General features: G+C 43.6%; 1 protein-coding gene and 1 pseudogene across 1 annotated transcript in view; both read left to right on the forward strand.

Moving 5' to 3' along the window:
- Positions 1 to 24,042, forward strand: part of LOC124556274 (innexin shaking-B) — a 408,771-nt gene that overhangs the window by 257,853 nt on the left and 126,876 nt on the right. The window contains exon 3 of the mRNA XM_047130259.1: positions 10,129 to 10,647. Within this exon, the coding sequence (XP_046986215.1) occupies positions 10,129 to 10,643 (515 nt within the window). The 3' untranslated portion in view covers positions 10,644 to 10,647. The remainder of the gene's footprint in view (positions 1 to 10,128; positions 10,648 to 24,042) is intronic.
- On the forward strand, positions 11,295 to 11,412 carry LOC124557329 (annotated as a pseudogene).

The raw sequence follows: 24,042 nt of genomic DNA on the forward strand, positions 1-24,042 counted from the left end.
GTCCTCCCTCGGGCATGGGTGTGTGTGTTTGTCCTTAGGAATTTAAGTTAAGTTGTGTGTAAGCTCAGGGACTGATGACCTTATAAGTTAAGTCCCATAAGATTTCACATACATTTGAACATTTTTTTTTTTTTATTAAGATGTTGAGTACCAATGGATTATGTCTATCCCTTCTAGTGAGGTGTGGAGGAAATCGCAGATTTTATCTTTGTGTGAACATTCGAATATACATATCTTCATACCACCTTTCATTAATAGTGTTAATGTTGACAAACCTTTGTATCGGATGATTCTATCGCCACTTAAGTGAAATATGCAACCAGCACATATGGTTTTCGAACTGGATAAAATTAGTTAGCTTCAGTAGATGAAATTCCTGGATACTTTTCTCTTCAATGAGAATCTTACAGTCTCGACTCCACATAAGGTCATCGTCCGAAAAGCTTACTTGGTGATGCACAAGAAGCTCCTTCCTCGTGTGTGGCTTGTCCGCATTTCGTACATACAACTTGTCCTTGAAAGAGACGGTTGTTTGCCCAAATGCTGCAGGGATTAATTAGTCGCTAACGACTGTTTTGCCCCAGCTATAATCGACACCATCGGTCCGTAACATAATACGCGACTATGATTTTTTACAGTTTTTTGTCATCCTCGCGATCCAGGCTATTAAACCAAGGTTCCCGTATCGTCTGATACACCAAGTGGTTATAGTCAAAGCGCATCTATTCACAGAGGGCCAGTGTGGGCTCTATTTGTCGTATGGCGTCGAAATTTGTTAGATATTCTGCAGCGTTAATTTGGGAACGGATTTACGCTGGAAAATAATTAGTTCCAGTTATGGTCACCAGGTGAAAATCTGGCTCTATGAATGCAAGAAAGACGTATAGAAATGTTTTCATCTCTAATGGATTAGGAATGAGACGTGGCCATAAAAGGTCAAACAAGTGAGAAAGGCATAACGTTGATTTTATTATTAACGGCCACTTACCCAATTTGTTCAATGTGAGCACTGAAGACGTCGAAGAGATGCTGTTTCGGTAAAACGACGTGATCAACATTTGCTCACAGCAGTTCTGGTGGAACCTGAGCAACGTGTCCCTGTATACTGGCCTTTAGATCAGGTAGAGCCGAACGTGTCCCAGGTAAACAAGCTATTCTAGATGTCCCCAGAGCCAAAAGTCACATGGATTCAGATCGGATGATCTTGCAGGCCATGCATCTGGAAAACGTTTGGAGATAACACGTTCGTGGAAGGCTGCACAAAGCATATCTTCCACTTGGCAAGCGACTTGATGAATTGCCCCATCTTGAATGAAAACAGTAGTTTCCACACAGTTGCACTCTTCTAAAGCAGGAATAAATGGTTCAAATGCCTCTGAGTACTATGGGACGTAACATCTGAGGTCTTCCGTCCCCTAGACTTAGAACTACTTAAATCTAACTAACCTACGGACAGCACGCACATCCATGCCCGAGGCAGGATTCGAACCTGCGAACGTAGCAGCAGCGCGGCTCCGGACTGAAGGGCCTAGAACCCCTCAGCCACAACGGCCGGCTAAGCAGGAGTAACAACTTTAGAACATCTCGATAACACGCAAACGTCATAGTATACCTGACAGGATCTCTGGGTGTATTCTCTTAGAAGAAGAGCGGGCCGATAGTAAAGGTGCTCGTGACTCTACAGCATACAGTCATATACGGCGAGTGCAGTGACTCTTCGTGCACAACACGTGGTTGAACAGTACCCAAAATTCAGCAGCTCTGTGTATTCACTGCACCCTGTAATGTAAAATGAGCCTCGTCACTCCACAGAATATTGCCCAGCCACATGTCACCAACTCCGATCCGTGCCAGAAGCCGAAGAGCAAATTCAGAACGTCTCTACCGACCATGAGGTTGCAGCTGCTGCACCGTCCTGATCTTGTACGGCTACCCGTGTAAAACAGACGGCAAAGCTTTCTGTACTACCGACCATGGGATGACGATTTTCGTGACACTGCACGAACACTACCACATCCCGGGGCGCATGCTGCATGGTCAGTCACAGCAACAGCAACTTCGTCAATAACTTGGTTTAACATCTCGTCGGCATCGAGGTAATTAGAGTCGTCAGTAACTCCCACCAGCATAAGACTTTTCCGCTTCCACTTCCACACCAAACTCACACGTGTTTTCGAATTTCATTATCATCTTTTTAAACCATTTAAAAAAAAAAAAAGGAGTTTCACTGACAGCGCGCGGTCTCCCTTCTCGATAGCCATACTGTTCATTCACGTTATGGTAATCAAACGACAGTGTGGATGTCAAACGGTCATACAAACAGTGTACAGCGCCAGATTTGCACCGGAACTAATTTGTTTTCCAGCGTGAATAGGTTATGCATTAACACATTAGCATATCTACTAAGTTTCGCTGTCATTCGATAATTACAGCCCACACTGAAGCTCCGTGAGTAGCTGCACTTTAATTATAGCTATCCGACACAACTTTTAACCCTTGTGCCACACGGTGAACACTAAAGCGCACCCAGAGTTTACGGTTAAAAGACACGAAGCTCCTTGAGAACGCTGTTTGCTCTTAACCTATACACAGCCAAGACTGGCAGAGTTTTCTGAAATTCCTGCCGTTTGGTACGATCCAGAGTACGTTTATCATATCGAATGCCACAGATTCATCGACCTGCAATCGAACTCTGTGTAATTCCCACTGTAATTTCTCACCACGCGGATGATGTGGTGTCACCCTATCATTTTTGTGAACAGCCTAGCGCCACATCCTCATCCTGTTACTAAAGTGGGAAATAAATCGACACGTATTTCGTAAAAAAGGAACTGATCTAATAGGATGATACGACGGACGCAATTAAATATCTTTGATAATCCACAGAAGACACTATTTGGTGGTATTTCATCATTTAAAATTTTTATTATCTACTGACTGAATGTTTAAAAAGCATTTCGGAAGAGTGAATCCTTTGAAAGAAGAACTGTGAATGGAGAAGTATCCCACTATTTCACAAGCCATGAGTACATCACCATAAAATACTTTTGCAAACTGATACTTCTATAGGGTACTTATTGACGTCTGTTGAGTCATCTTTCTTATAGAGAAGCCTAGTAATAACATATTATAATCTATCTGGAAAAAAGCCCTGGACTAACAATATATTAATCTTAATTTCAGGTTATATAAACACTACTTTATGAGTTCCGTTCCTCAGTCGGTATAAACGGAACTGCTATAGGATCTCTCTGTCTGCGTCTGTCTATTTGTTGGTTAAGACCCCTTTATCTTAGGGAGGGTAGAGGTATCATGATGAAATTTGCATCGGGTACTAAGATCTACAGTCCCTCGGCGGTGTAACAAATTCATTGCAATCAAAACATACGGCCGTCTGTAAATACCTCTTTGTTTTAGGAATGGGTAATGGTATCAAGTTGAAATTTGTACCAAATATTAAGATTTGCCGGCCTAGCGGTTCTAGGCGCTTCAGTCCGGAACCGCGCTGCTGATACGGTCGCAGGTTCGAATCCTGCCTCGGGCATGGATGTGTGTGATGTCCTTAGGTTATTTAGGTTTAAGTATTTCTACGTTCTAGGGGACTAATGACCTCAGATGTTAAGTCCCATAGTGCTCAGGGCCATCTGAACTATCATTAAGATACGACTCCTTGTAGGTGTAACTAATTTAAGCTTCTAAATCAACGCAGTCAAAAGATACGGCCATTTATATTACATATTTTGGTACTATCAAACTGACTCATCAAAACCTATGGATGAATTGTCTATATACACACATCAAAAACAGTTTTGCATCACCTCGGTTCCGAGCGTTCCGGAACCTGTACAGAAAACTGGAACAGAGATCTACATAAACATCATTTCCGCCATTTTTATTGCTCATGAGATCCTCACATTTCATGTTGTGCCACCACACAGCGAGACCTTCAGTGGTGGTCGTCCAGATTGATGTAACACTGGTACATCTAATACCCAGTAACACGTCCTTTTGCATTGATGCGTGCGGATATTCGTCGTGGCATACTATCCACCAGTACATCAACGCGCTGTTGGTCCAGATTGTCCCACTCCTCAAAGGCGAACCGGCGTAGATCCCTCAGAGTGGTTGGTTAGTCACTGTGCACTTAAACAATCCTTTTCAATCTATCCCAGGAATGTTCGACAGGGTTCATGTCAGGAGAACGTGCTGGCCACTCTATTCGAGCAATGTCGTTATCCCGAAGGAATTCATTCGCAAGATGTGCGTGATGGGGGCGCGAATTATCGTTCATGAAGACGAATGCCTTGCCAATATGCTGCCGATATGGTTGCACTATCGGTAGGAGGATGGCATTAACGTGTCGTATAGTTGTTACGCGCCTTCCATGACCGCCAGCGGCGTACGTCGGCCCCACATAATGTCACCCCAAAACAGCAGGGAATCTCCACCTTGCTGCACTAGCTGGACTGTGTGTCTAAGGCATTCTGCCTGACCGGGCTGCCTCCAAACACGTCTCCGACGACTGTCTGGTTGAAGGCATATGCAACACTCATCGGTGAAGGGAACGTGATGCCAATCCTGAGCGGTCCATTCGGCATGTTGTTGGGCCCATTTATACCGTGCTGCATGGTTTCGTGGTTGCAAAGAAGGACCTCGCCATGGACAAGCACTATTCAACACGGTGGCGTTGCTGTCAGGGTTCCTTTGAGCCACAATCCGTAGGCAGCGGTCATCCGCTGTAGTAGTAGCCCTTGGGAGGCCTGAGCGAGGCATGTCATCGACAGTTCCTGTCTCTCTGTATCTCCTCCATGTCCGAACAACATCGCTTTGGCTCACTCTGAGACACCTGGACACCTCCTTTGGTGACAACCCTTCATGGCACAAAGTAACAAAGCGGACGCGATCGAACCGCGGTGTTTGCCGTCTAGGCATGGTTGAACTACAGACAACACGAGCCGCTTACCTCGTTCCTGGTGGAATGACTGGAACTAATCGGCTGTCGGACCCCGTCCCTCTAATAGGCGCTGCTCATCCATGGTTGTCTACATCTTTGGGAGGTTTACTGACATCTCCGAACAGCCAAATGGACTGTGTCTGTGATACAATATCCACAGTCAACGTCTACATTCAGGAATTCTGGGAAACGGGGTGATGCAAAACTTTTTTTGATGTGTGTACATATCAGGCCTGGTCGGCATAGTCTGCCTGCTGTGACGGTGTACAGACATAATGTGAGCAGCGTGCTGCGGCCGGCAGTGTTTACATCGGTGGTTGAGTCGGGAGCCGTTAACGTCACTCGGCTTTGTTTGTGACTACTGTGCCTTGGAACTTCAATTACTCAAACTCGAAAAATGAGTACAGAGTCATGATATTCATTGAAACAATAGCATTACATTTATGTAGTATGTTACACACCCAAATACAAAACCTTCACAGAAAGCATAATACGATTAGGTTCCGGGGCAGGAAGTGCAACAAACCGTTACAAAAAGACGTTAAAGTTCATGATGCTTTGACTCCACTTATTCGAAAGCAACACCATATGCTTTCCCTAACATTTATCTCCTGACATGAAAGTTATCGCACATTATACAGCGATAGCAACAACCCTGTAATACTAGCAGGACATACATGGCTATAAAACGGGCCCAGCCCAGAATTGTTCCAAAACAGTTTTTAGTGTGAACCGTTCGTATGTTCCCAGCCGTTCTATGCTCACACATCTCTATACTATAATTTTCTGCAGAGGGCCCCTTGCACTTTTATTTGAACATTTCCAGTTAATCCCAGTAATAGCATTACTAAAACCTGAAGCCAACAATAGTATTACTCAATCCAAACCTAAAATCTAATTCATTCATTCATAAATTCGAAAGCACATTTATGTAGGACATAAAGGTACAAAACAAACATTTACATAATTTGTGAACATCGGTGAAGTGGATGATGCAGTTACATCTTTTGTCGCCAGCCTGGTACATTTCCATTCATCTAACCGCCGTTCCTTGTTGGGCCTTCCTGTTTACTGTCCACACAGATAACTGGTAGTTACCATACGTAAGGTTAATCTGAAACAGAGATACTTGAGGATACAGCTCCTGCTTCCCAGCAAGAAACCGGAAAATCCACGAGAGGTTCGATAACAAGGTTAGCACTCCGCAGTTAGGTGAAAATGATAATACCAAAAATGCGCTATAACTAGTCCCCACATCACCTCACTATGAACTTTATGCTCGCACCACAGTATACTCACGAAACCGATATCCAACGAATCACCAATAACGTATGTTCCGTTATGTGGGTTCTACACTATAGCGCCAAAGAAACTGATAAAGGCATACATATTCAAATACAGAGAGATGTAAACAAACAGAATAAGGCGCTGCGGTCGGCAACGCCTATATAAGACAACTAGTGTCTGGCGCAGTTGTTAAAACGGTCAATGCTGCTACAGTGGAAGTTTATCAAGATTTAAGTGAGTTTTAACGTGGTGTTATAGTTGTCGCACGAGCAATGGGACACAGCATCTCCGAGGTGGCGATTAAGTGGGGATTTTGCCGTACGACCATTTCACAAGTGCACCGTGAATATTAGGAATCCAGAAAAACATCAAATCTCCGACATCGCTGCGGCCGGAAAAAGATCCTGTAAGAACCGGACCAACGACGACTGAAGAGAATGGTTCAGCGTGACAGAAGAGCCACCCTTCCGCAAATTCCTGGAGATTTCAATGCTGGACTATCAACAAATGTCAGCGTGTGAACCATTCAACGAAACGTCATCGATATGGGCTTTCGGAGCCCAAGGTCCACTCGTGTACCCTTGATGACTGCACGACACAGAGCTTTACGACTCGCCTGGGTTTGTCAACACCGACATTGGACTCCTGATGACTGGAAACATGTTGCCTGGTCAGACGAGTCTCGCTACAAATTGTATCGAGCGGATGGGGACAACCTCATGAATCCATAGACCCTGAATGTCAGCAGGGGACTGTTCAAGCTGGTGGAGGCTCTTTAATGGTGTGGGGCGTGTGCAGTTGGAGTGATATGGGACCCTTGGTATGTCTAGATACGACTCTGACTGGTGACACGTACGTAAGCATCCTGTCTGATCAACTGCATCCATTCATGTCCATTGTGCATTCCGACGAACTTGAGCCATTCCACACGCCAGAATTGCTACAGTGTGGCTCGAGACACACTTTGCTGAGTTTAAACACATCCGCTTGTCACCAAACTCCCCAGAGATGAACATTATTGAGCATATCTGGGATGCCTTGCAACGTGCTGTTCAGAAGAGGTCTCCTCTCCTTCGTACTCTTACACATTTATGGACAGCCCTGCAGGATTCATGGTGTAAATTCCCTCCAGAACTGCTGCAGACACTATTCGAGTCCATGCCACGTCGTGTTGTGGCACTTCTGCGTGGTCACGGAGGCCCTACACGATATTAGGCACTTGTACCAGTTTGTTTGGCTCTACAGTGTACAATGCTTAGGAAGCCAGAAGGCAGAGAATTTCACGGCAAAAGACAGTGACAACAAGCAATGAATAATGTCTGTTCAGAGCTGTAAATTCCCTTCGGTACAGAATTACTCAGAAGACCTGCCACATAACATTCCCTTGGCTCCGCTCATCCGTACTACAGAACAGCAAGCTGCTCCCATCTATAACCCATCTTCCACGTTCCATCAGCAACATACCATCAAGCCCATGCTATACGGGCTTCATTCCTCTCTGAAGGCAGTAATTCAAAATATCCACAGATTTAACCACAGTACTCACTGCAAATTTCCACATTAGTCACAAAATACCGACTGACCTAGCCTCACTAGTTACACACACGTTCCGTTACGTCCTGCTCTACATACAGCCCGCGCTTGCTTGTTATCGCTTCGTGGTCCTGCACGTACAACCGTCCCGACTGCCGCCGCCGTCCACTAGCGACGGACGATGCTGAGCACGCCGACTGCCACGCACCATAATAGGCAAACAGGCACACTACGATGGTTGAGATTAGAAGAAAAAGACACACTGATAGATCATTTGCAAAACCGATGTCATGTAAATTTGAAGACTGACTAGAAAGTTCTGATGAATCATGTTACCGGCATTTATTTTTTGACTGTTAGGCAGGTGGTGTTCCTTAAACCGAAAACTCCTAATCTATGCGAGAAAATTATTGAATCTACTGGATGATCAATGAAGTTCTACCACACTCATGGTAATATTGGTGAAGTCTCCATCACTCAAACCAGTCTAGGGGGACGAAGTATTGCAACATTCGAATTTTCGTTTGAGACCCTGCAGACCGATTAAATGCACCAGTGTCAGCGTATGGAAATGTCGTTGGTAACTTTACAGAGAAACGGTCACGTTCTCGGTAGTATCCTGTATTGAACGGAATTAGACAAATAGAAATCGACCTTCACAAGCATTTACCATCATATATTACTGTACGTGGATTCAGCACGATAGTAATCTATGGCGATCAGCCGAGGACCTATGCTGATTGTAATTCTACTGGTCACGTTCGTGCGGTGTGCATTCAGAGACGTGCAGCAGTTACCTAGGTGTGAACCCAAACGAGTGCTGTAGAAGACAACGTTGCCCTGTTCGTATGTAGCGGCCGCGGCACATTGTGACAGGTGATGAAAGCTAGGTTCACCATTTCGACCACGGAAACAAGAGAGCATGTGTGATGTTACGCCACGAATTATCACCGACGCCAGAAAAGTTCAAGACCGTGTCATCAAGAATCAAATTCTTGCTGACAATATCTTAGGATGTTCAAGCTGGGGTGCATTTGGAATTCATGCCTAAAGGGACCACCATAAACTCTGCAAGGTTCTGCGAGACCCTCATAAAACTGAAAGCACAATTTGGAAGAGTTCTTCCACACATGGAACACCCTATCCTTCAGCATGACAATACCAGGCCTTACGAACGCTGTGACATCTGCAACAGTCCAACGTCTTGGGTTCACTGTCATCGATCATCCTCCATGCAGTCTCAACTTGGCCCCATCCGATTTTCATTTATTTCCAAAACTTAAAGAACACTTTCGGTGACTCCACTTTCATAGTGATGAAGCGATGCAAGATGAGCTGAGGCTGTGCCTCTGTCAACAGAATCAGGCATTCAACAGTGACGATATCAATAAAGTGATCTCTCGCTGGGAGAAATGTACTCGTAGCCGGGGTATGTAGTCATGAAGAATAAAGAAGTTGAATGTTAATGAAGTCTGTTTCATTTGAAAAGCCTTAAGATGGAACACACAAAAAATTCGGAGGCATTACTTTTCAGCACACTCTTGTACTTTTGCGTGATAGCCATGAGGCCTCCCAAAACGAATTCTGCCGCCCAGCTTTCCTACTGTCTTGCTCAAGTCAAAGCTCGCTCTACCTGTCTAAACATACCTTGCAGTTTCCACTTAGTGATGTAATGCCTGACAAGTGGCTGTCGTAGTACCCACGAAAACTTAGCATGAAAAGTGTTCGTACCGAAGAGGATTACTTTCAACATTACTGTGTTGATGGTTGCTAAGGAACCACGCTCTGAAGTTTGAGTCCGGAAATATTTTTTCACCTTGTATAACACAACACCAATATTTGATTGAAAGGAGCTACATTTCAATATTGTTTGTAACGTCAAGAAATGGTTAAATGTAGCTTCTTGCCTTACATGTATTTAAATATTTATTAGAATGAAATGTACGTCAATTGTACGAGCATGCTGTTGCCAATCCCCTGGTTTCCATTATCCGTGGCTGCAACGCACATTGTCCTTGTCAGATCACTAACTCAAAAAGAAAGTTGAGTTGTCAAGGCTGCACCCCTGGTTGGTTAGGAAGGAGTTGAAGTTTGTGATGTCTGAAGATGGGTGTAATCCCGAAACGCGTAACATGTTCTAATGAAAGAGTCAATTGAACATCTCATGACTTTATTGCGATTGTACAGCACTGGTTGCCAACTATTAACATAAAAATGATCTCAGGCCTCAGACGGGATTTTATGCCCTGTATATCATCGAAATTTTATCAAACATTACTTAAAAATTACGTATTTTACGGTATCTACTCCACAACTCTGTGTGTACCGAATGTGAGAGGACATTTTTGTTGTAGGGCAAATGTTCCTGATGAACCGGTTTTTCGACGGCGCATTCCTAACGTTCGGCATCGACGTACTGACATTTATGGAAAGTGACCAAGAGGACCGTTGGGATCCGATGATCTACATCTTCCCTCGGATGACCAAGTGCACGTTCCACAAATACGGAGTGTCGGGTGAGATAGAGAAGCTGGATGCGGTGTGCATCTTGCCGCTGAACGTGGTGAACGAGAAGATTTACGTCTTCCTTTGGTTCTGGTTCCTGCTGCTGGCGTTCCTGACGACGCTGAGCCTGCTGTTCCGCGTGCTCATCATCATGAGTCCCCGCATCCGCGTCTACCTGCTGCGCTTCCGCTTCCGCATGGTGCGCCGCGACGCCGTCGACGCCATCGTGGTGCGGTCGCGCATGGGCGACTGGTTTCTGCTCTACATGCTCGGCCAGAACGTCGACTGCCTCATCTTCCGGGACGTCATGCACGAGCTCGCCGACCGTCTCAAGCGCAGTCCGGTCATGCTGCCCGACGCGTAGCATGGTAAGTACCCTCTAGAAAGAGCATTTCCCTAGCCTCCTAAAGGGAAAGGGAACAGTTAACTGCAAACACTTCTTGGAACTGCACTGATGGAAATCGAGTGTGTTATACCGTGAAGCAGCAGCCCAATACTTACACACTTCTTGGAGATGTTTATCACACAACGGGTATTAAATGATTAAACTTTCATTAGGAACTGATGGTCATCGCCAACATCGTTATGAGATGGAGCCCACGGCAGTCTTGTGTTCGTTTTGACGTGCAAGCTAACACCCTCCGAAAGTCATCATGACGAATTTCTATGCATGACACACACTAAGTCAGTTCAGAAAGACTGCCGGTTGGTGAAGCGTATGAAAGTGTAAGTATTTCCATCGCATCCCAGCCGTGCTCTATGGATGACAGATCATCGGACCAGTTCAGCCCAATCAAGATCCATACGTTTCTTAAGGCGTTGGTAATGTGACCTGCAGTGTGAGGTCTTGCATTATCCTGGTATAATATTTCACTTGGTACCTTGGTGATGAATACAGTTAACCATTTTTGCCACATATCGGAGAGTATTCTGCCTCCCTTCAAAAACTACCGAATCAATCCTTCTGTCATTCCAACAGTGTGGCATGAAAAAAGCTTGCTCTAAACTTAGAAAGGGCAACGGCCTTGCCGCAGTGGATACACCGGTTCCCGTCGGATCACCGAAGTTAAGCGCTGTCGGGAGTGGTCGGCACTTGGATGGGTGATCATCCGGGCTGCCATGTGCTGTTGTCGTTTTTCGGGGTACACTCAGTCTCGTGATGCCAATTGAGGAGCTACTCGACCGAATAGTAACGACTCCGGTCGCAGAAAACCATCATAACGAGCGGGAGAGCGGTGTGCTGACCACACGCCCCTCCTATCCGCATCCTCCGCTGAGGATGACACGAAGGTCAGATGGCCCCGATTGGCCACTCTTGGCCTTAAGACGGAGTGCCAAACCTAGAAAAATGTACGTTAATGCAGATGAGTAGGTAAAAAATCTTTAAATATTCGAATACAGCATTAATGGTATGCTGCTTGACACAGTCACGTGAACTAAACATGTAGGATGCCCCGCGAGGAATGATCAGTATTCAGGGATATGACAAATTCGAAGCAAAAAGTCTAGTAAACATGGGCTCTAAAGTGAATACCTTAAGATCTATGAGCACTGCTTCATCTTCGATACTTTTTTACTGCAAGCTCTTCACTTTCCATATTTTGGGAGGTGTTCACATGGACAAATACAAGAAAGAAAGTCCACTAACCATGGGCTATAAAGAGCATACGTTAAGAGCTATGAGCACTTGTTCATCTTCGCTATTGTAAGACACATCCCTCCTACTCAACGAATGCTCTTAGACCTTAGGGTATGCATTCTAGCGCCCATGTTTACCTGGAGTTTTTTCTAGTTTTGATCCATACTACCTTCCCCCAAAATACTGAACACAAAGAGCCTGTAGTAGAAGAGATTATCTTCACACTACTGAAGATTGAGAAGTGCTCATAGTTCTTATGGTATGCATTTTAGAGCCCATGTTTACTACACTTTTTGTGTTCAATGATCGTTTCTGAACATTGACCATTTCTCCTCAGGACACCCTGTATAGGTGCAACGGTGCGAAGTGATATGCTCTTGCTCTAAACCATGCAAGTCTTTGTTGTCTGCTGCATGATGTAAGCCAGGCTCCAGCAAACTGTTCCCGACATTTTGTGGTGACATTCTGCCTGTCCAGATTTGAGCTGTTGTCAACCGTCTATCCATCAGAGCCAGTCGAACAATCCTACGATATTTTCGTGATGCAGTGTTTCTGGAAGAAACTAAACTTACTCTTCTTGCCACACCGTTGTCCTGAATCGACCACATCAACACTTATTTTGCTGTCATTGCCCTACAGAAAACTGCCTGTGCGATCTGTCGGTGTGATTCCCCAATGTCCCTCATACCAATGAGTCGACACTTCCCAAAGCTCTAAATCTGGTGATAGGCGTCACGTGCGATTGCTATAGGTATGGTACGTTTCGATCTTCACCCGAAAAGATCCAGTAACGTTAGACACCAATAAAGTCTTCCTATGCTCACATCATTCTTGACCTCTTCGAATGGCTATTTTCTTTACTAGAAAAATGAAAATAAGATCGCTTAAGGATGAAATTTTAATCAACGTATCCCAAATATGGAAGTACTGCTGTATTAGATAGGCAAAATTCGGTAAAAATGTTCGTGGTATAACATTCTTGTTTTCGTCAGTGTATTTCTTAATATATTCGCAAAGACAAAAGACGCTTCCCAAACCATGGAATCAACATTTATATTCTTGTGTCATAGTGTATGTTGTTCGGTACTAGTACGTCATAGCCGTCTGTACGCCTTCATTGCAGCAAAAATGTGAACCAGACAAAAATTCCCTAGAATAGAGCAGTAAATAGAAATTATGCGAGCCAGGTCATAAATGTGGGATAGATGGTCCTCTGCACAACGCCTGGTAAAAATGTGTTATGCAGGTCCAGGACAGTACCTGTTCACATACGACTCGGTGCACGCTATCTACTCGCATCATTCATTATCGGCCCTCACAGCTTTACTTACCCTGTTTTCCAAACTTTACAGAAGTTCTCCTGCATAGCTTGTGGGACTAGCACTCCGGGAAGGAAGGATAGTACGAGAAAATCGCATAGTCACAATCAAAGGGATTGTTTCCTAAATGATTTTGCACTCTGCAGCTGAGATAGCTGGAAGACTAGAAATGTATACCATTCCGGGACTCGAGCCCGGAAACTTTCCCTTTCGCAAGTAAATAATCTAACGATTTATTTTTTAATTTTAAGATAGGACCTCCATCCTGCCCCAATTCTTCTCCTTACGCTCACCAATTTCGCCTTCTTCGGCGTCGGCTTCCTCTGCCATTGCAATAAACCTCTTCTTCTTATTTCTGTCCAATAACGGACTTTCTTTTTCCCTTTTGGTCGTCGGTTTCTTTTCTTGACATAATATTTCAATTTAAAATTCTACGCATATATAAATACTGAGTATATTTAAAGAAAGAACTGCTTCTCCTTGATTAAAGAAAAAATAGAAAAATATAAATAAGTTGAAAGAATACATAGAAGAGAATTGAGTAAGCTCTTCAGTGTTGAAACAGTTATAATTACTAAGGCATTTCTACATATACATCTCCATCAATACTCCCCAAGCCACCCGACAGTGTGTGGCGGAGGGTATTTATGATACTATTGATTATACTACTGTCCCCGTTCCATTCGTGAATGGCACGTGGGAAGAATGATTGTCGGTAAGCCTCTGTATAGCTCTAATTTCTCGAATTTTCTAGTCGTAGCCATATCACGAGATGTATGTAGGAGAAATTAATATGCTGCACGACCCTTCCGGAAATTTCTCTCTCGAAGTTTTAATAATAAGTCTCTCCATTATACACAACGTCTCTCGCGTAGCATCTGCCCCTGTAGTTTGTTGAGCATTTCTCTAACGCTCTCGCGCTGACCAAACTTTTCCTTAATGAAACATGCAGCTCTTTGTTGGCTCTTCTCGATCTCTACTATCAGTCCTACATGTCAGGGTCCCAGATTGATGAACAATACTCAAGAATCGATCGAAAAAGGTCCTTGTAAACCACATCTTTCGTACAGGAATTACATTTCCTTCAGATGCTTCCTGTGAATCTCAGTTTGGCAGCTGCTTTTCCTGCTACTTGTTTTACATGGTCATTCCACATAAGGTCGCACTGGATAGTTACTGTTTGGTGTATTACGGTAGATACTGTTTCTAGAAATTTGTCATCAGTACTGTAGTTGTACAGTGGTGGATTTCTGTTCCTGTGTATGCGCACTGTGTTACATTTAATTAGTCTTAGGGTCAACTGCCAGACCCAGAACCATTCATCAATCCCTTGAAGGTCATTCTGCAAATCGGTACTGTCTTCTGGCGTTGCTATTTTCTTATAGACAACCGCATCATCTGTAAACACACTTAAAGAGCTGTCGGGCTTTCTACGAGATTATTTATATATATGGGGCCATCAAACAGATTCCCTCCAAGGGTGTTGTTGCAGCGTATATCCAAAGTAACGCGACTCCGATTCCGTTATGTAAGCACCGACACGTAAGCAAGGGATTAGTGTACCGTTCGTGTTTTTCCGACGTGGGTGCGGTATGTTCGGAAACGTCAACTATATCAAAATTATTGCCAAATGCGTCCAAACGGTGACAAAGTGCTGTTATTCTTTTCTTCGCTTCCGAATGACAAATACCGGTAGACATCGATCGGAGAATTAAGAATATCTATGGGGCAGCGTGTCTGTCGAGCATCACCCTTGTGGAATGGTACAAGTTTTGTTGTCGGCAGCTCGTGGTCTAGTGGCTAGCGTTGCTGCCTCTGAATCATGGGGTCCCGGGTTCGATTCCTGGCCAGGTTGGGGATTTTCTCTGCCTGGGGACTGAGTGTTTGTCTTGTCCTCATCGTTTCATCATCATCATCGTCGTCGTCATCACCATCATTCGTGACAGTGACCAGATTGTATTATGCAAAAATTGGACTGTGTCAAAATTGGGACTTTGTACGGGCTCTGATGACCGCGCAGTTGAGCGCCCCGCAAACCAAACATCAACAAGTTCCGTACTGGTCACGATTCGACACAAGAAGCCGATCGAGCTGTATTAACGCATAAGTTACAACTCAAGTGGGAGACACTCGAACACCCATCCTCATCTCTCTCCATACGCTTATCATGCCCTCGGTCCTTTAAAAAAAGTCTTGATGGGTCGACGATTCCAATCGGAAGATTATGCACAACAGACAATTTTTTCCGAGGTAATTGGCTTTCAGGACGTGTCCATTCAGCCATCTGAATAGCTTAATGTCAATTATGACGATACGAACATAAGGACAACACAACACCTAGTCTCCGAGCGGGGAAAATCGTACCCGGGCCCCTTCGCTTAGCAAGCCGCCCTGACCGCACAGTCATCGAGGCGGACAAAGCAGGCAGTTATGGACTTCCGCAGACAGTAAGACACACTGTTTTACCAAACGGATACCTTCAACCTGGTGCGTCCGTAGGATTATTGCCTCAACTTTCACGGTGACTTTGCGTGAGTGGTTTACCGATTATAGACAGTACGGCCTTCGAACGGAAACTTTTTTATCGCCCTTATACACTGTAAGCATAACGGTCATGTCACACTTCCTTGGGATACTCCGGAAATTACCCTAATATTTGTTGATTTTGTTTCGTTTTGTTGATGACTGTCTGCAAGGAAGTCTTGTATCCAGTCGCAAACCTGATCTCATATTCGGTAAGATCATTTTTTCCACTAAATTGCAGTGTGGGACGGTGTCAAATGTCTATCTGAAGCCAAAGAACATGGTATCGACCTGAGCGCCCTTGTCTAAAGCGCTATATATCTCATAGAGGAAGGGGGCCAACTGAGTTTCGCAAAATCTATCTTTGCAGAATCCATGTTGATTTTTATGGGATTTTCGTTCTCCAAAAATGTAATAATGCTTGAGCATAAAACATGTTCCACAATTCTACAACATATTTTTGTCAATGACATAAATCTGTTATCTCTCCTACGACCGTTCTTGGAAACGGGTATGATCTGCGCTATTTTCCAGTCGCTGGGTACCCTTCCTTGCTCCAGCCATTTACGATAAACTGCTGCCACAATGGAAGCAAATTCTTTCGCGTAATTTTTGTAGAGTCGTACATTATCTCATCTAGTCATGATGCCTTTCCACTACTAAGTTGTTGCTTTTCTATTCCGCGGTTGATCATCTCAATATCTGCCATTTCGATCTTCGTGCCGCGATTGAAAGGAGGGACCGTATTAAAGTCTTCCGCGGTGAAGCAATTTCGGAATACCGAATTCAGTATTTCAGCCTTCTCTCCGTTATCTTCTGTTTCAGTGCCAGAATGGAAACTGGGTGAGTGACTGAATAGATGATTTCGAGCCGATTAATGCTTTTACCTAAGATCAAAACCTATTACGGTCTTTAGTCAAATCGGTTGACAAATTTTACTTGCAAAATCATTGAACGCTTCTCTTATTGCCCTCCTTACGCTCGTTTTCGCTTCGTTCAGCTTTCGTTCGTCAGCTAATTTTTGACTTCCTCTGAATCTGTGACGAAGCTCTCTTTGTTTTCGTACTAGTTTTCTAACACGACATTTAAACTACGGTAGGTGTTCTGCACCCCTTAAGACCTTGCTCGGAACCTACTTTTCTAATTCGTACTGAAGATGCTTTTGAATTTTTTACATTGGTGATCCACCTCTTCGTCCTCAGAACTGAATAAATGATGTTCGCTAACCAAATACTCTGTAATTTGTATCCAGTCACTCTTGCTAAGCAACAATACTTCCCTACCTTTCTTAACATTCATTGTAACATCTGTTATCATAGTTGCTATCGTAGCCTTGTGGTTTCTGACATCTTCCTCTATGTTAACTGATTCGATAGTTCACGTATGCTCGTTTCTGGGAGGCCTAAGACGTTACCTTCACTTGTTAGTTCTCTAATTATCTACTGGAAATGATTTTTGGACAAGACATTCAGAATAATGTCACACGAATACTTGACTCTGGCACCAGTCATGATCGCACGACTCTTCCTATCTATGAGGGCGTGGTGAGACGTAATACCTAAGAATTTTTTATGTGAAAACTCTTTAAGCTTTATAAACATAACAAACATTATTAACGTTCTACATCTTGATTCTTCACGACTATTTCTCAACATAGTCGCTCTGGTGACGAACGTATTTCTCCCAACGAGAGACCAGTTTGTTAACAATGCCACTGTAGAATGTTTGACTTCATTGGCGGAGCCACAAACTCACCTCAGCTCTCACCGCTTCACCACTATCATAGTTAAGTCCTCGATAGTGTTCTTGAAGTTTTGGAAACAGATGAAAACTGGATGGGGTCAAGTCGCAAAAGTATGGAGGACAATCGACGACAGTAAACCCTAGGCGTCGGATTGATGCAGATGTTGCAGGGCTCGTGTGTGGTCTGGCTGAAGGACTCAGTACTCCATGAACGGGCAAACTCTTCGAACTCGACACTCGATTACAGAACGCTGTTTCTCATGCACCGACGCACTTACGTGACCGATTATCTTATGCACTCTTGTTTCTTTCACGTCTCAAAAATTATGAGCTTTTTTATCATCGGTAACATTCTCTCCGTAGAAAGTTTGAAGCTGTTTACGAACTTCTTGTAGAATGCCTTTCTGATCTCCCACCTTATTGCTTTCCTCCATTGAGATGATTTTTACTATATGTTGATTCATCCTTTTTCTGTGTCTTAGATGGTACAAGGATGTTTGTTCTTGCTCGAGTTCGCTGATCACTTTGGCTCTTACAGTCAGACTATCCAACTGTTGCGATCTGATACGTAAAGTTTTAGCCTTAACCTGATTAATACTTCGTCTATCACACAATAGGTCTCTAACTCTTCTACATAATTCACGAAGACATGAATAGTTGTTTTAGGTGACTTCTTGTTCTCTCCTTCTGTAGCTTGAAAAGCGTATTAAAAAGTTCCTCTTAGTTGGCTTTGTCAGTTTTAGCCACCAGTCCAGCGCATTAGAACATTTCTGTACTTCCTTTCCAAAGGTCCGCCATACACGATGAAATTCGTATTCTAATTCTTCGTCAAAGAGAATACTGACCTCCAGCTTCCATATCTCTCTTGCACGCTTAAGCTGCATCTTGATATACGTCATGTGACAGCAACGGTGAGAGAAGGCGAGAGGAGCTATTTCAGAATTAACTACATTTCTTTTTAACGACCCTGTTGCATATAGTCTATCCAGCCTGTTGGCTGATGTATTCGTTACGTAGGTGTAAGGCGGCACTGATGAATTCGTTGGTTTCCACGTGCCATGGGAACTAAGGCTTCCAATGAGCGTCTTTCGTTCTGCCAAAGCTGTGAAGTCTGTATGCTGATCATTAACATTTAATACACAATTGAAATCACCGAGTAAGATTATGTTTTATGGATTCTTACTCAACAAGTATGCTACCTCCGTCATTAAAAAATTTCCTCTCTGTTTTTTACCTCACCCAGATAGGGCATATACATTTCCGGAAAAAATTAGTACTCCCATTTTGAGGTTTCCAATTCACTCAAGACTGACTGTTGCAACAGTGCATATAGGGTACATTAAATGATTACGTTTACAGATCAACAGCATAAGTGGTTCTGAGGTATCAGGTACCGACCCATGCTGAAACACACGTATTAATACTTGGTATAGGCTCCACGGAAGGCAATGCAGACGCTGCCTATGGCATCGAGACGATCGTACAGATGGTGAATACAGTCATGGGATATGTTATTCTACGCCAACACTTGTTGGTTGACGAGTCGCATGAGTCACTACTCGTCCCGTTATATCCCACACGTGTTCGATTGGAGACAAGTCCGGAGATCGTGCCAACCAGGCAAGTTGCTGCACTACTTCCAGAGCACGTTGAGTTTCACGGGCCGTGTGTGGGCGAGCATTATCCTGCAGCACCCTCCTGTTGCTAGAACGGCATAAGAAGGGATCTAACAACATTCTGCACGTACCAGGCGCATTTCAGCGTCCTCTCCAGAAACACCAACGGTGAAAGAGAGTTGCAGTTTATCACAACCCAGACCAGAAGGCCTGAGGTGTAGCCAGTGTGTCTTGGATGAATGCACTCTTCGAGACCGCGCACCAGGTTTACGTCGAATGGGCAAATGACCATCACTTGTGTGCAGGCAGAGTCTGCTTTCATCGCTGAAGACGAGGGCGAACCATTCCAAGTGATCCTCTGACGACACCAGCCGAACCGTGTACGTCGATGCTGTGGTGTGAGTGGAACACAGGCTATAGGTGTGCTTTCCCGCAGTCCCACTGCTAATAACTGGTTCGCAACAGTTTGTGTTGACACGTCTGGGCTCACAGGACCACGTGTGTAGCTGTGCTAGCTGCCACTGTTGCCCTTACAATACGAGAATCCTGTAAGGCATCTGTGCTGCATTGACATACAGAATCTCGTCTATAGGTGTTAGAATGTTCACGTGACCATTGGTACCAGCACAACTGATACAGCACGTGCAACTTGTGTGGTAGCTCTGCGAAAAGAACATCCCGCCACTTGGAACACCACAGTTTGACCCCTTTCAAACTTGCTCAGTTGGCTGTAGGAAGCACGAGTGCGTCCGTCTCAATGGCATGGTTGCCTGCTTGCTTCACACGATTGCACCACACTTCTGATTTTGAGCATTCCCTCTTAAGGGGAACACACAGATGGTGCTCTGGTAGCTATGCCACTATACTGTCTGTTGGGAGACGACGTTGAAACCATTATCAGTACATATGCTATCCCCCAGGTGGCATGTACCGTCATCGGATCAAAATCGACGTCGTCTTTCCAGGTGTACCTTTTTCCGGCAGTGTATATTCATTATTTGTGTGTTAAAAAGAAGCCCGGATATTCTACAGTCTGAGTTTTATTTCCGAAAGTGGACAAGTCCACTCTCAATAGGATCACTGTCCTACTACAACTAGTCGTGGCGTTATTGAATTAAGATTCTTAGCCTGTCACCTGCATTTCCTCTGTATAAACTTCTTCTAAGGGTGCAACATCAACAGCGTAGCACTATAGAGAATCAGCAAGTAACGATATTTTTAATTTAATCGTTAGGTTACTTACATTTATTGTGGCAGTGGTATAGATCTGCTCCATTAAATCCTAGTTTGCATGATCCGTGATTCTGAATGTCACTTATTTGTCCCACGTCTTCATACCCTTGTATGTGCACAAATTTGACTGATACGTATACTTGATCTTTGTTTTCAACCTTATGTCTCTTTTTGCTAATACCTGGAGTGTCACTATCATTTCCCACGGTATTTCCTTGTTTTGTGATGACGCTGTTCGTTGTCTGCTTCTGGGTCTTCCCCTGGCAAGGACTGGTGAGGCCAACCTTTTTGATTGTACCGTTACGTTGTTCCCTGTGTCACTAGCCAGAGGGAGCCCCTTTTTTTCACAGTCTTACTCTTCTGTTGATCAATTGTACCTCACTCGTAGACCCCGTAACTTCCTCCTCCTTTACCATAGTTACTGACGACTCACTTATTTCTTGATCAGAAGTACGTGCTACATACACTTCGTGGTTTCCTTGCTGAGTTTCATCGGTCTGTTTAAGGCTATTCGCTTTCATTTTTGTTTCTGTCTTCTCATTCGAATTGCCTTGACACAGCTGGACAATATTAAATTTGTCAGTTTGTGGTACAGCTGGCTCTGATGCGCACGCTATGTCCATTGCATTTTTTTCGCGGCATTATTTGTCTCTTCTACTCGTTCCACTTGATTCTCTTGACTCTATTACGAAGCAATGACTTCAATTCGCATTGAGAAAATAGTTGCGTACGTACTTACCTGCTGGTAGCAGTGTCACTAGGAATCGTACAGGCCTTCTGCGAACACAAAAATCCCTCAAATGCTCTGTTGATATACAAACTGAAGAAGTAAGGGGCTGAGTTTCGTATGTTACAACGCTCTGTGACCACAGATAAACGGATAGGGCGGAATGTGCTCCTGCAAATCCACTCAAGGTATGATTCCATACAGGTGTATCTAAATAAGGAGAACGATTTAAAAGCGCAGTCAGTTCGCAACTGTACCATTTTCTTACAGAGATAGCTTAAAGGATGTGTGTTGTGGGAGGTGCAGGAAATATTTTTGGATCCGTACTTGGTACTGCCTAGCAAATTGAAACATAATCATGAAAGAAGTTGCACTTATTTGACTATACGTGTAGACTTGGATCCTGTCAACTTCTAAACGGCATATAAATATTTTGTGAATATTGTATGTAGGATTTATAGTGATGATATATCGTCAGTATAATTCGTTAGCTGTAAAAATCTTTGAAAAATCTCAGTATCCCTACCCGTAGCAAGTGGCAAACGTTATAACGATCCAAAAAAATTGTGTTTATAACTAAAATTTTCAGCCATTTTCCATCGAGTGGTAACAAAACGTGTCAGCCAATTCTATTTTTGAACAAATATTCGACGCCTTGTAAATTTTTCAGTTGCTAGTACTGGTGTGTCTGTCCGTGAGGCGGTATTTATGGTGATTTGAAATCATTGTTCTGTCAGAGGAAAATGCCCGGACTCGGACCACCATTTTGTTCCTGATTTTAAAAATAGAAAATAATAAAAATTATGTTTTAAAAACATTTAATGCTTACATTATAGTGTTATACACCATCTACATTCCTCTCTCAGGAAATATAATTAAAAGTCATTATTTAAATGACTTATTCTCAAAAACCTTACACATAACGAGTGTGACAGATGTTTTCCAAAATAGGACCCATTTGTAAAAATAATCAAAATACACTAAACAAAATTAGGAAAAGATATGAAACCCAAGAAGAAATAATCTAGTTTCAAACTACGTATAATATAAATTCTTCCTGAAGGATATAGAATTTCTCTGTGTTTTATTTGGCGAACCTAAGACCTTTTGTATAGGATGTTTCTGTAGGCTTCCTTTCTGACAGTTTGGTTTTGTAGCGATGAAGAAAAATACTATACCGGCACGCTTCCTTTCTGATAGTTTCGTTTTGTAGCGTTTAGGAAAAAGCCTAACACACTTTTTCCCAGCAAATTCGTCTTTGAAAGGGTGTTCACTGTCATTTGTATCTGCAAATTGTACGGTCATTCTACACAAGTCATTACAACTAAGACCAAAGAAAGAAGGTTCCATAGCAAGAAGAGAAGTAAACCAGCTCTTCTTCAAGATCTTTACCCAAAATTGTAGGGCCACCTCTTTGTGTCTTTCCTGCATCCTCAGATGTACCGTGCTTAATGTTGGACATCTTCGTAAGTATTCTCTTCGAATATTTAACTGTTTGCTGGCCATCTACGAACCCATCTTCTTTCTCTGATCCGCATCAGTAGCTTTAGTCATTTCTGATGGATTCCACTTTCTTTGGTCACCCTTCACCATTGTCCTCTTGGAATCTGCACCAAAGAAGGTGAAGTAAGCATTCTAGAATTCGAATCAAGAACTTCTGTCACCATTAGTAACTTAGAAGTAGATACCCTCGGCGTAGCAAAGCAACTTAAATCACTTAATAAAAGCAAGTCCTCCGTCCAGACTGTATACCAATTAGATTCCTTTCAGAGTACGCTGATATAATAGCTCCGTACTGAACAACCATATACAGTCTCTCACTCGATGTAAGAAGAGTACCTAAAGACTGGAAAGTTGCACAGAATACATCAATACTCACGAAAGGAAACAGTAGTAATTCGATTAATTATAGACCCGTACCACTGATGTCCATTTGCAACCTCCTCTGTGGTCGAACTTCGTGAGTTACCTCGAGGAAAACGATCTATTGAAACACAGTCAGCACGGATTCAGAAAATATCGTTCTTCTGAAACACAACTCACCCTTTATTCTAACGAAGTCCGCCCCCGGTAGCGGAGTGGTCAGCGCGACAGACTGTCAATCCTAAGGGCCCGGATTCGATTCCCGGCTGGTTCGGAGATTTTCTCCGGTCAGGGACTGGGTGTTCTGTTCCCTAATCATCATCATTTCATCCCCATCGACGCGCAAGTCGCCGAAGTGGCGCCAAATCGAAGCGGCGGCGAGCGGTCTACCCGACGGGAGGCCCTCGTCACACGCTATTATTATTATTATTATTGCGAAGTAAAGAGAGCAATTGAGAAGTGAACTCAAATTAATTCTATATTTCTGTATTTCTAAAAGGCTCACGATACCGTTCCTTACAAGTGGCCTATAATCAAGTTGCATGCCTATGGAGTATCGACTCAGTTGTGCGACTGGATTCACGAGCCCCTGTCGGAACGATCACAGTTCGTAGTAATTGATGGAGAGTTATTTTGTGAAACAGAAATGATATATGGCGTTCCCCAAGTAAGTGTTATAGGCCCTCTGCTGTTCCTAATTGATGTAAATGATTTAGGAGACATCCTAAGCAGCCATGTTAGATGCTTTGTAGATGATGCTGTCATTCGCCGTCTACTAAAGTCATCAGAAGGTCGAAACTAATCGCAATGTGATTCAGGCAATATATCTATATGTGCGACAAGTGGCAATTGACCCTAAATAACGAAATGTGTGAGGTCATCCACTTGAATACTAAAAGGAATCCGTTCGGTTACATGAAAAATTAAACAAATGTAAATGTTGTCACTTCCACCAAATACCTAGGAATTAAATACGAGTAACTTAAAGTGGAACGAACGCATAGATAATGTTTTGAGGTCGGCAAACCACAGACTGTGTTTTATTGGTAGATGATGCAACAGGGCCGGCTTGGGTGACCGAGCGGTTCTAGGCGCTACAG

The sequence above is a fragment of the Schistocerca americana genome, chromosome X, assembly GCF_021461395.2.
Source record: "Schistocerca americana isolate TAMUIC-IGC-003095 chromosome X, iqSchAmer2.1, whole genome shotgun sequence".
Lineage (NCBI taxonomy): Eukaryota > Metazoa > Arthropoda > Insecta > Orthoptera > Acrididae > Schistocerca > Schistocerca americana.